The 13,934-nt window shown below is 32.7% G+C and overlaps 1 protein-coding gene across 1 annotated transcript; it reads right to left on the bottom strand.

Moving 5' to 3' along the window:
- Nucleotides 1-6,354: 6,354 nt before the first annotated feature.
- Nucleotides 6,355-13,909, bottom strand: LOC133204136 (isobutyryl-CoA dehydrogenase, mitochondrial-like). Its single transcript, XM_061339901.1, has 10 exons — nucleotides 13,755-13,909; nucleotides 12,673-12,773; nucleotides 12,145-12,314; nucleotides 11,654-11,840; nucleotides 11,071-11,208; nucleotides 9,705-9,840; nucleotides 8,703-8,800; nucleotides 8,308-8,460; nucleotides 7,778-7,880; nucleotides 6,355-7,431 (listed from the first exon to the last, which is right to left on the bottom strand). Exons 1-10 carry the CDS (start codon nucleotides 13,873-13,875, stop codon nucleotides 7,361-7,363), a joined length of 1,278 nt encoding a protein of 425 aa, XP_061195885.1. The 5' UTR covers nucleotides 13,876-13,909; the 3' UTR covers nucleotides 6,355-7,360.
- Between the last annotated feature and the right edge of the window lie 25 nt (nucleotides 13,910-13,934).

The following is a 13,934-nucleotide window of genomic DNA, read 5'->3' as shown; positions in this document are numbered from 1 at the left end:
AAGCAAACATATTTTAAATAATTTTTAATCCTTTTGTGAAGCAGTATGCATTAATTAAAAATTTGAGACAAAAAAACAACAAATGTTCAACGCGCAAGATCATTACATACAGTTCAACTTTTGCCATATTTTTAGAAATCCGTGTTCACCGCGAACACCCCTGTCACCGAGTGTCGCCAATATTTTTCCTACCTTGAGACGGATTTTTATGAAACTTGCTTTATTACATTGAATATTCATTACAGATCGGGAAAATAGCATTATACTGGCAAGCAAAAATGTTCACTCTTATTGCAGGTGTCATAACAGTATTTCACTTGAGGTTCACGTCAAATCATGGCTGACGCAAAATAATTCCTGAATCTTCCCTTCCGATTCGGACATTTTAACACGAGACTGGAGCTGAATTTTTTTATGAGATGAAAAACAATATGTAAACTTCTTATATTGACTAGATTCATTAAAGTTTAGGGCGTGCTCAATTTTCTATATACTGTATTTGAGTGGGGAGTGATTAGGTCCTGGACTTGATTTTCAAGCAGCTGCTCGACTTCGAGCGAGACAAACTTGCGTGCCTTGCTGGATGGCTATGTATTTTTTGGTACTAAAATCTTTATAAAGAATTGTTTTACAAGATCTGAAAAGGAAACTTCTCAAAAGTTTGTTTTCAATTAATACCACCTACTCAAAGTTGCGCATTTTTGGTAAGAATATATAGGAAAATTTAATACTGTTGTGCAACCTATAGACACTGCCCCTTAATACGCGACTTACGAGATACGTTTCCGACGAATCCGGGATGTTTCGCGCCGATTCTGTTTCGGACTGAGATGGTTCGCGCCTGGATGATTCGCGCCGATTAAGGTGCGAAACATCTCACGATTTATTTTAAATATTCCATGACATTTTTATCCATTTTAAAAAATTGTTTATCAATTATAAGATATACATATGTAGATGTTGTGTGTTCAAATGCATGACTTAATAATACATGTATGCACTGCCAAAGATTACGGATCGTGTTCATCAAATATTCCATGAGGATTTAATTGTAATTAGTTGTAGATCGAAAGGTGAGAATTTATTAATTGACGTGTTGGTAGTCAAACCAGCAATAATTACTTAATTAGATGGCGGTATTATAATTAGCATGGTGTTGAAATAATACATAATTATATGCTATGTATACTTCAAACACAGACATAAATAATTATGTCTCTGCTACAAATATAATCTTCTTGAATTAAAAAAAAATTGTCAAAAAATATCAAAATTTACACCATATTACATGTTTAAAATCTAAAATTTTGTTAAACCAACTTCAGAAGGCTAGCACATATTTGTACAACAATGTGGGGCGAACCATCTCAGCGCGAAACGGAATTGGTGCGAAACATCGCAGCGCGAACCATGCTTAGGTGCGAAACATCCCGTTACCGTTTCCGACCCGATTTTTACATCACGCAAAAGTGAAATGTAGGGCATGTTTACTTCCGTTTTCATCGTAAACGATGGCGTCATTAGATACAGACTGCGATTACGACTATAATTTCAATTCTTGGCAAGTGCCTATGCTGAAAGACCTTTTATCCCTTAAAGGAATAGCTTTTTCAATATATTTAAATCATCATTTGATAAGACTTTGTGAACTGGGAGTTGAAATTCAGAAGTGGCAGATGATTAGGCCTACAGGGTGCATGGTGATGTCAAACTGTTGGAGATAAAGTTTTCCGAAATATAACAAGTGTTGATAGGTGGTCTGAAGATCTCATAAAACTGCCGAACATTGAGATTTCCGATGTTTTCATAAAACTTTTGAACGATGGCTGGAGTACGTTATTCTCGGTTGAAAACATAGACAGAAACAAGACAATGGATACAGACTAAAACAACCACGTTGATAAAGTGAAAGTGTCCCCCCTGTCTGATGATTTTCAGTACATCAAGTGTGACACAGTTCCTGAGACTAGCCAGATGCAGATCCGTACAAGACCTGGATATTTGTTGAGGGCAATGAACAGATTCACTCAGGTGGATGTAGTGTAAATATTCTGGTTTTCACATTATGACTACAGATTCTCCAGTAGGATTTAAAGCAATAATTATCAAAAATGTTATTTCATAAAGATATACTAATGCTTTTTGTTCATAAAAAAAACATACACAGAGGGAGCCCTGTCTCAGCCTACAAGCATTTATGATTATGTAAATTGCTCAATACACTATTCATGTCATGGAATTTCATATTCAATACTTCATCACTTTGAACAAAAGTTCTCTTGATTTTAGAGATGATGGGTCGTGTAAGCACTGTACAGCTTCGATATTTGCTGTGGCTTCATTCTGTGAGAGGCACAAAGACTGTCACACTCAAGTCGGAACAGATATTCCATGTGTTTGGGACAATTTTTTAAGCCTCGTGTCATCTCATCTTGTATTGGCCAATTACATAAAACTACAGGACTATACAGGAGAAGAACCTGAAGTTAGCGCTCACCATTCAATAAACAACCCATGCAAGTCCTTGAACAACAACTCTATTAAAGAAATTGAAGAAAAAAAAAATTGTTTCAACTCCTGTGTTTTTACACAAAATGTGGATTTTTCTGTGAGCAAATACATTATGATCCTTTGAAATTTGAGGAAATAGTACAGAAATGTGAATATTTCTTCAACAAACATTTGAAAGTTGCAATTATGTCTCTCTAAGTATAGCAGAGTAACAAATTTGTGAATGAGATAAGCATGTAATGCATACTAATTTATGGCATTCTTGATTATAACAGTGAGAAAAACTTAAAACACTTTTGGTCTAAGGTACAGGATTCATTAATATTCATAATTTATTGATGGCAGAATACCTGAACTGATAAATATAAATTAGGAACAAACAATAAAATATTTCAATCATCATGATCATATGATTAAATTCTTTCAAAAATAATACAATATTTACATTACAGTTTGTATCAGACCTGGGGTAATGGTAATGCATTGTAATCATTACATTTTTTCGAAGTAATTGGATGTAATGTGTAATGGACTCATCTTTCAATTACAAGTAATTGTAATGTTTATGCATTAATTTAAAAAAAAATGTCAGTAATGACCATTGCCTTTCAATTATATTTTGGTTTTAAATCTCTCTTCATTATTGAATCTGAAACAAATAAAGGTCACTGAGAGGTTATTTTTTTTTATTTATAATGTTAAAGTCTTAAAATTAAAATCCTATATCTTACTTTTTTAAAAAAAAAATGTTTATTCAGTGGTGATTGACAGACATACTAAATAATTGTTTTAATGGAAAACTTCTTGACAAGACAGTTATAAAATCAATTGAAGAAAGCCAGAATTGTTTTGAAAAAAAAAAAAGAAATCATTGGGTTTCAAAGAAGCCACAAAACAAGTGACATTAATACATTTATTTTAAAAAAAAAACGGAGGAACTAACATCAGAGACTGAACAAAACTGCAACATTAAAAGTGTTCCGATCCACTTTCTTTGTCAACTGTAGATCATGGTAGATTGGTAAACTACATGGACATGATAAATGAATACAAAATCCAAATACCACTCTGACTAACAGACATGAGGGAAAGCATATCAACCAAGCACAAAGTGTGAAAAGTATAGATATAAATTGTGTGGTCATAAAATTTGTGTTTTTCTCTTATAAAATGTAATGTGTAATGTAATTCATTACTTAAACAAAGTAATTGTAATTTAATTAATTACTTTTCTAAATGAGGGTAATGGTAATTGTAATGGTAAAAATTTCGAAGTAATTGTAATTTAATGCATTACATTTAAAGTAATTGACCCCAGGTCTGGTATGTCTTAGATGCCTTTATGGAATGAACATTCAGATACATAAAAAAGATCTTATTCTTCTGATTTAATTTACATGTAAGCACTTGTTTCAGATGTCATATTATGTGCATAGCTACTATTCATGATCATAGAGCATTCATGAACACATCTTTGGATAGTACAATTACATGCATCATATATAGATCATTATTCGTTTGTCAAGTGGTGATACAAGAGGGAGTGATTCCAACAAGGCACTTTAATGTGTTATGGCTCTTATAGTTATTGTATGTTTGATGCTGTGCTCTAGGGGTACATGGCCGCTGAACAAACATCTCTGTTCAGTCGACTACTCTGAACTCTTGTCCAAGGAAAAGCATTCTTGAACGAGTGTGGTATGAATTTCCTTATACTTGTGCTCTTGAAGGCCATTTAATTTGAGGTCCAAATACCTATATAAAATACAGTTACTTAGTAATACTTTTCAAAGTCAAAATACTAGTATTCTGTGTGAATTATATTATTTGTGAATCTAAATAAATAAATATATATATATAATATATTTACCAATTACCAGTAATTAATTTATTTAAGGAAATAAACCATTTGTAATATAATAAAAAAAATTAAGATATTTTCATAAAATATTAACAATATTTAGATTTTTATTTGAAACTTAGACAAATTAGTGAACTTGCAGTTTGAATCTAATATTTCTTAGTAACACACCCTATATATGAGATTAATCCATGTGCTAAATATTTGGTATACCTGACTCTCGGCTACCCCAAACAAGTTAGCAAGTAAAGAGGTGTTGACACCAAGTCAAATTCTAAGGAGTGTGATCAAGAATTCTTCGAATCTAGTCAGCTTCCTGGATGGCCCTGTTTTTTTTTTACATTGACCCTCTTCACACTTCTTCTCTGTTGATGTAGAGGTATACATGTATATTCATAGCGGTTGTATTCGCATATGCATGCTGAGGTTTTTCAATGGAGGTGGTTTCTATTTTGGAATCTTGAAATTGTAGCGACTAAATAGGGTAGGATAGGATTGTTTTCAGTGGGACAGCCATCTACAAAATGTAGGGAACAAACGGAGTGGTATCGTCTAGGGGAAAACTCCTCATCTCGAAAGACCTGCTGAGGCCATGCCGGCCACTGCCTTCGTAATTTGAGTTTCCTCTTAAAATTGGACGCCTTGCATCCAAGGATAAGTGGCTCAACTGGCCTCCCGTCTGCTGCACACCCTGGCAAAGAACACCAGTAGTGGCTGGGAGTATCTGTGTTCTTCTTTTTTTTCAGACGTCGAATAATTTCGTCTGCTCAATATTTCATTGCGATGTAAACATTCGCCATTACAATGCCCTACATTTCCTTATTATCACGTGACTGCTGTATACATATATTTTATTAATGATTTATTTACATTTTTCCGATATGTTTTGGTGAACAGCTGATTTGTTATTTACGCGAGTTATCGTTCTTGTGTTGGTTGTCTGAGAGAAGAAATAGTACCGCATATCTAGCTTTAAAAATACACTTTAAAACTTCTTTTTAGAAAACTTTTTTGTGTATTTTATATATTTAAGACATAATTAATCAGAATATTACATCAGTTTTGCTATATATAGCCCATATTTTTGTAGGTCTTCCGTAGGTCTTCAATTACCTGTAGGTCTTCAATTAGGTATTCCCGTAAAAGTCAGCCGTAAACCACGATTCCGGCGTATCTCGAAAGTTCCGTATTAGCCTACTTGTCAATGAAATTGTTATCAACGCATTTATGCAATAGAGTTATATATCTCTTTAAAATGCTTTGAGCACTTTCATCGTTGCTTTCGAAAATCAGTCAATCTTCTTACTGATCATGAATGATCAATCCCCCGATTTACTGGAACGAGAGAGAGCAGACGAGTGCGTGCAAAGTCACAACTATCCTATTCATCAACTGCAGTTAAACACTATGATCTTCACATACAATTCAATGACCCAGAAAGAGAAAAGCAAAAGGAACTACTTTCTTTTCGAACAATGAACTTTTACAATACCTAAATCGCTTTTTAATATTCCAGGATGAGGATCACTTCTCGCCCTACAAATCCCGAATCTCCTCCGTCCGTCAACAGATCGACTTCTGACGTCACGTCGATAATTGATTGAAACGCTTCTCAGCAAGGTGAAAATGTTTTGACTAATCAAGCGTTAAAAATACCCGGAAGAATAGTTTAAAACATGAACCAGACAAATGCTATATTTCCGGAAAAAGAAAGTCCCCCTCTTGTTTCGATAGGGAACCGAAACTAAAAGTTAACCTTTGAAGACATCAACTCATCCTGGCAGACACTTCACACTTCCTGACAGATTTCATGCACGGATCTAGGAAGAAAAAAAGACCATGGATTGTGTCTATATCTATATGATATCTATATCATTGTACCGAGAGAGTGTGTGTGTGTGGGGGGGGGGGGGGGATTTTATACACCGTGCATACATAACCACACCCAAAAAATTATTTAAAGAACAACAACCAAAAAAATCTCTCTTTTTTTTTACTTTATATTCATATTATGCATGTACATATCACAGTCATCTTGTATAATATTTAAAAAAAAAACTAGTTTTAAAATTTCTTGTTTCATATGAAGAAATTTTTCTCCACATAGATGTACTAGAAAATAAAGCAAGTCTGCAAAACTCGCAAGTAGATTTTAAAATTACTTTACAGTAGAAATGTAATCAATATCACATATATCAGCTCTGCATGGATCCTTAGTTTCTAAGTCTGAAAAAGTTAATAATTAACCAATAATTTTCAGATTGGTGGAATCAAAATGTGCAGAATGTAACTTATTAATATTCACTTTTAATTTAAATGCCATTTCTTATTAATTCCCATGAGTTAAAATAGGAAACATGTTGATACCCTTCCAGTGAACTTTATTTCATAGAACTCTGATATCTCAAACATCACAGTTCTGCATGAATACAAAAGATACATCAAAGTGAGTCCAGTTTCAATTTCGAAATCTGGTATATCACAAAGTTTTTTAACAGTCCTGTTATTTTTGAGATATCAAATTTTTAAAGTAACTGTATATTTGATTCTTAAGATAAGAAAACAAATTTAATTCCATTTCTCCAAAAAATCATCTGCCAAAAGTTGATAATCCCATTAAAAATTGGCAAGAAGCAGCACATCACACAGAGAGTAAAAGTTAGAATTCAACAGTCAGGAAGAAATAAATGCATTTACATGTACCTAGTTTATAAGTAAAAAATGATGTTGATCTTTTCATACATGCTGTTATACAACCCATCAGTGTATTTTTTGCAGTTTCCTACCAAAAGATCATTCAAAATGAGTTTTAATTACCCAGGAAATGTATCACACTATATATTATGCAGAGCAACAAAATACTCAGGTATATACTATGTATTCTGTGTTGTTGTGATTCGTAACATAAAATCTCATCACAAGAAATTACATGGAAATGGACAGGTCACATTTTTATGTCAAATAAAAGAGCAGGTTACTACAATACTATCAAGAATATTTTCTTTCTCCATCTGTCAGTAAGTCCCTGGATATCAAAAGTCTCATTATTTCATTTGTTCCTGAAAAAGAAAAGGATACCCATAATTTCTTAGCCATGTAAATTTTTTAACAAGCATGAATGACTTTAATATCAGTAGTCTAACAGCTAGGATAAACAAAAAAAAAAAATCAACTTTTAAAAATATCAGATAATGGGCTTTAAAACACAAAGACATTTTGCAAGGAGCTGGGGGACAGATCTAGGATTTTCAGTTTAATACAGAAAGCACAAAGTTAATAAAGAAATAGCTTATAATAGGGGGTGCATCCCTCATAAATCTGTCAATGAATGGCTTTTTCCTATGAACTACTGCTAAGAAAGTAAAGTGAAAATGTTTATCAATGTAATTAAAAACCATAAATTACCTTCCAGGATCTGGTGTACCCTAATGTCCCTGACATACTGTTGTATAGCATAGTCTTTCAGATAACCATAGCCACCATGGAGTTGTAAAGCTTCATTACAAATCTAGGGAAATATGAAAGAACTGGTACTTAGGAGGCATGTTCAAATCTTTATATATTATAATGTTCAACTTATGCATGCCAGAATCAATAGAATTATGTACACCACAGATGCTTGGATCTTAGTTCATCACAATCAGGAAACACTGAATATATACATAATAGTCATTGAAGAGTTCACATTTCATCATTTCACGATTGATTGATTGATTTTTTTTGGGGGGGGGGGGTACCATTTCATAACCTGTACATTTTATATAATTTGTATATGTGAATTTAACTGTCAAATTATTTGTATTCTACTGTGAAAATAGATCTGCAGTAAAAATTAATCTATATTCAGAATGTTAAAAATGTCCTGGTATCAAACAATCACTATTAAAATACATGAAACCTGACTACAATTAAGAAGATTCTTATAAGCTGGTTACTTTTGAACATTCTTCTGTAGCAAAATATTTGGCCATAGAGCACAGGGACACTTTTTCAGGCCAGTCCTCATCCAGGGCTTTGGCAGCCATTCTGACTATGTTTCTTGAGGTTACAAGTTTAGTGGCCATTTCTGCCAATGTGAATTGGAGATGCTGAGAAAAAAAAATCAAGCTTTATTACATGTATAACTATTGTTTGAAAAATGGTGGGTCTTTTTTCAAATACTTGTAAATTCAATTATGAAAAATTTTATTTGAAAAACATCAATTTTTACATTTAAATGACTGTAACAGACTTTCAAAAAGAAAATACCATTACATTTACCCTTCACATAAAAACTTGTATAAAAGACTGTCCTTGTCAAGTACAAAGCTCTAAAGTTTTTTTTTTTTACCTGGAAACTGTCCAATGTCTTTCCAAACTGTTTTCTGACTTTGAGATGATCCCTGGCAAGTTCAAGACTAGATTGTGCTGCCCCTAATGAGCACGAAGCTGAAAACATAAACAAATGAATTAAAATTCCTCAATAGTATATTAATTAAAGGGAGAACAAATTACCATTGCAACATTTTGTTTTCTCATTCTAGAAACTGTCATATCTCCACAGCTGCTCATTTTCTGCAGTACATGTACAATAATTTTCATTATCTTGTTGTACAAGTGTACTTTATAAAAGCTGACCCCCCCCCCCCCTTCGCCCCCTTTCATGTTCATTATAAAGGAGTTCTACTGCACCAGTAAAAAACCAAAGCATAACTCAAAAACATGCTAAACTTAACTTAATTGTAGACAAGGGACCCCTCTTGATAGGTATTTGGGGGGGGGGGGGGCACAAAGAGAGCATTATTGCAAGCTCGAAGACATCTAGGATTGTAATTTGACCAGTGAAAATGATATTGTAAACATATTTTCAGTTTATATCATGATATGAAGACCAGTTAACAAAAATGAGAACTTATCCTTTTACTCTGCTTAGAAAATATTGAAACTAGCTTCCTTACTGAATAATCGTAATACAATCAATACGTTTAACTTCCTACTAACCAAAAATATTTCCAGTTATCAATTTCATTTCCTGCACTAATCCTGTTGCTGTGGATGGTTTTGGAATTGTCTGATAAGATTTAATATAACTTGAATTTTGGCTTTAAAAAGCAAAACTGTAAACATTTACATTGTATAGGTATAAAAGTGCAGATTGCTAAGAATGCTTTTTTAAAATTTGCAACAAACAGACAAAATAATATTAATAGATAAGATTTTCTATCAACTCCACTTTCCCATTTTTTCAACTTAAATTTTATCCCTGACAAAATGATGTGTAGGCTACAGCCTTTTTGCCTATATGGAATATATGCCATTGACAAGAACATGCTGAAATTCCACCTGTAGTTACCTATGTTAATCCTTCCTCCATTCAAACCTCTCATGGCAATCTTAAAACCATCCCCAAGTTCCCCTATCAGATTTGAAGCAGGTACCTCACAATCCTCAAAAATAACGGCTCGGGTAGGTTGAGAGTTCCAGCCAACCTGAAGAAAAGTTAGAAAACTAACTTTAATTAGGTCATCATCGTTGCAAGCCACGGGTTTTGTGTCCATTCTATTTCCACACATTTGTGGAAATAGAATGGACACAAAACCTGTGGCTTGCGACATGTTAGGTCATATGTGAAAATTTGATTACACCATACAAGAAAAATAACTTCAGAGCCAGCTACATGTTGTATGGCTTTAGAGACCAATACATATTACATAAAAGGTCATTCAATTTTGAAAAATACTTGAATATGAAAAACCGGGACAATCGGGTAATTCTCACAAAATTCAGAATTAGTAATCATTGCTTAAGGGCAGAAATTGGAGATATGAAGGGAAACTTAATAAATATGGTAAAAATGAAATTCTTCCCAGGTGTGAAAGAGCCTGTTGTTACTGTATTTCAAGTCCAACAGAGGATGAAATACATTTTTTGCTAGAATGTCCACTGTATAATGATTCTAGAGGAGAGTTTCTAAATAAATTTTTTTTAAACTTTTCCAAATTTAATACTTTTACATGGATTATGTCAAATGAAGATTCTGAGTTTATTGTTTTATTATGCCAACATTTAAATGCAAATTTTAATATGAGAAAACAACATATTAACATATAGGCATAATACAGTCTTTATACCTAAACTATTTGTATACATTTAATACATCCTAAAAGCTGACAGCTAACTCTCTGTTCATTATAGAATTGTTTGTTTTGTTCTGTTTATTGTTATTTATAACTATGATTTCGGACATTGTTCATATTTATGCTCCACTGCGGGCCCAAATTGGTTGAATAAATATTCTATTACCTACTACTTAAATTACTTTCAGATATCATTTTACAACACACTTAGCAAACATTAAATATATTGACCATGACAACAAAATAAATTTTTACATACCTGATCAAATTGATTTTCATATTTTTATCATATTTTCAAGAGTTATCCCCCTTATCGCAATGCTACCAACTGATTCAACAACAATAAATGTATATGTATTATATTTGGCATGTACAATATTTAGCAGAAATGGATTTTTCAACAAGTTAGTGGAGATTTTATTTAGCGCTTTTTGAAAGTACTTCATAAAAATTAAATATGCAAGACATTTAGTGAATTTTAGTGGAAGTTTCTTCCCACAAAAGGTGGTACATAGAATACACCGCTAGATGTAATACGGTTACAGTACCTTTACAAGGTTGTAAATGAAAATTATTACAAACCTTTTTCTCTTTCTTGCCGAAGGCTAACCCAGGAGATCCCTTTTCTACCAGCAGACAGGAGATTCCTTTAGGGCCCTGCTCCCCTGTTCTACACATGACTATATAAACATCTGTGTCCCCTCCTCCACTGATGAATGCCTGTCAACAGAGTGATCTTCAAGTGTTTATGAAAGTTAGGTGCATTCAAGGAAGTTAAATAGCTATGATAATATTTCAAAACTATGATAATATTTCAATGAAAGTAATTTATATCCAGCAAAGCACTGTAAGAATTCATTACATATGTAGTTCCATACATATACATGTACATACATGTTCTTATATTTCAAATTCATCAGTGGGCCAAATAATAATTGAAAATTACAATATTTCATCTTATTTTTTTTTTTTAAATCATTGTAAAAATTCATTTAAATTCAAAGAATGTTTATGGACTATACATTATGTACTTATGAATTCCACAAAATACTTCCGCCAGTATATCAATTCCTGAACCAGAAGTGACCATTATTTTCTCAGTACTCAGAATATGTAATACAAATCAATGTAGCAGAGTCATTTGTCTCTTTAGTATTATCCTCACCTTTGATCCATTCAGTATTAATTTATCTCCCTGACGTTTAGCTGTGGTGCTGAGGTTTGCTGCATCACTGCCATGATTTGGTTCTGTCAAACAGTAGGAAGCAAGCTTGTCCATAGAACCCAACTCTGGGATCCATTTTTGTTGGAGTTCTTTGTTGCCAAATTCATCAATCATCCAGGCACACATACTGTGGGGGGAAGAAAGAGAGGTAATATTGCTTTGTATGTAAATGTGCACATCACTCATTATTGTTGATAAGATTTCTACCAGTAATTTATTTTGAAGTTTTCCCCAATAAATGTGTAAATTGTAAAAGTAAGTTAAATTATACGTTTCATTCATTTTCAATCCAAACATTGCAATTTTATCTCCTTTAATACTCTTAAATAATATAAATATAACTCAGGAAGTGAAGAAATAAACACTATGTTACTCAGCATGTTGCTTAGCCTTAGCTCTAAATTGTAGCTGATTAAAATCATGACACCTACTTATGAATGCTTATGTAAGCTGTGGTGCTGGCACATCCCTGTGACAAGGCCTCAAATATCACTGATGCATCCATACGCCCTAACCCTGTTCCACCATTTTCTTCTTTACAGTAAATAGCTCCAAATCCGAGTTCAGCAGCCTTCTTCATTGTATCTATTGGGAATATTTCCTATCATGCAACACATAAATTTACTATAATTGACAACAGAAAATGGTACAGCACCAAATAATTAAAATGTTAGTTATATTGGCTATGACTTGCCTCTAAATCTATTATTATCTTATTTCAATAGAAGGCATGATGCATTTTCCTTCCTGGCCGTACAAGATCATCATATTCTATAGCAAACACAGTTACCTTTTCTTTCACTGATTAAATTAATTAAAATGCTAGTTATAATAAAATGCTAACATTGCTTGATTTTCAACCAGCCCATTTCTTATACGTACTGTTAAGTCAAGAAAAATTAAAGTTCCCTAAAATGCTTATTTAAAATACATAAGACATTTTATGCCAAATTATATACCTGTTCATCCCATTTTGCCATATTAGGATATAACTCATTTTTAGCGAAGTCTGTTGCAACTTTCTGTATCTGTTTTTGTTCATCTGTTAATCCTAGTGCAGCTATTTTTTAAAAAAATAAAAAAATGATATGATTTAATGAAATTAAAAAAAACATGTTAGGCATTTGTATTTTGTACATAATTGCAGTAAGGCCAGAAAAATTAATCTTTAGATTCTCATCCCTGCCTGCCCCTCACAAAATGTCCCTACCCACTGTATTTTATTCTGTTTTCTTTTTTTTAATTAGGTTTTGTAATAACTTTGTTGCCATCAATCATGGTCAAAGTTTTAGAGTTACATCCCATTTGTATTAAATGTGTTATGTCACGTGGTGCTATTTTTACCACTGACCATAGGAGTTTGTGGAGAGCAAAAAACCTGTTTATTTCATGTTTAACATTTGTCGGCAACTTAAGATGATAATATCGCTACAGAAAATGGTAAATCTATATAAAAATTGTCTAGTAGGCTAAATTAGACATGTTGTGCAAATTAAATTTCGACAATGTGTCAAGAACAAAAAAAATTATGTTATAAGGACAGTAGAAATCTGTGATATTTTCAGACAAAACATAAGTTTTCGTTAATCAGACCAAAATAAAAAATATATATTTAGAAAAAGGTCAATGAGAAGTGGTGAATAACACATACAACAACAATTTATGTACAAAGTATTTGGATCCGCACCTAATTTTATACATGCAGAAACTGTTATGTGTGGTGTGTACCAACGTTCTCATAAAATCATTACTACAATGTGTAAGATAAATATTTTATACGATAAGAATCTTCTGTATACATTTTAAAGAATAAGCAATGAAATCTATCCATATTGGCATTTACAATGTAAAAATTTCGAATAAATAGATCGTTATGTAGATGTTTACAGAATTAGAAAATAAATAATAAAATCCGCCCACCCACCCCAATTTTAAGCAAATGAGGATGAGAATCTAAACTTTGAATTATGTGGCCTCATACAATGTATTAAAGGCGATTTCTTAATCAGTAATCATGAAAACGGGGCTAAAAATATATTACGATTGATGCAGCTTCCATCAACCCATATTTCTCCAATACTTCTAATAGGATTCACACTTCTGGTGCGAGAATTACATAAAACATTTTTCAATAACAAACTTGTCCTTCTAAGAGCAGCCATGATTAACACCTTTTTTGTTCTTTCCAGTAGAGAGAGTTCTAAAAAGGGAAAGCACTGTG

Source organism: Saccostrea echinata, unplaced genomic scaffold, assembly GCF_033153115.1.
Source record: "Saccostrea echinata isolate AGI-Se365-2 ecotype Australia unplaced genomic scaffold, CSIRO_AGI_Sech_v1 ptg000052l, whole genome shotgun sequence".
Classification (NCBI taxonomy): domain Eukaryota; kingdom Metazoa; phylum Mollusca; class Bivalvia; order Ostreida; family Ostreidae; genus Saccostrea; species Saccostrea echinata.
The sequence above is the reverse complement of the archived record's forward strand: the minus strand, read 5'-3'. Positions and strand labels throughout refer to the sequence as shown.

Bases quoted from the DNA above. Each gene is read 5' to 3' on its own strand.
- LOC133204136 (XM_061339901.1), bottom strand. From the start codon at position 13,875: ATGGCTGCTCTTAGAAGGACAAGTTTGTTATTGAAAAATGTTTTATGT. The intron at 12,315-12,672 runs GTATATAATTTG...GTTGCATGATAG, and splicing joins TGGCAAAATGGGATGAACAG to GAAATATTCCCAATAGATAC. The intron at 7,432-7,777 runs GTAATTTATGGT...TTTCTTTTTCAG, and splicing joins GGTACACCAGATCCTGGAAG to GAACAAATGAAATAATGAGA.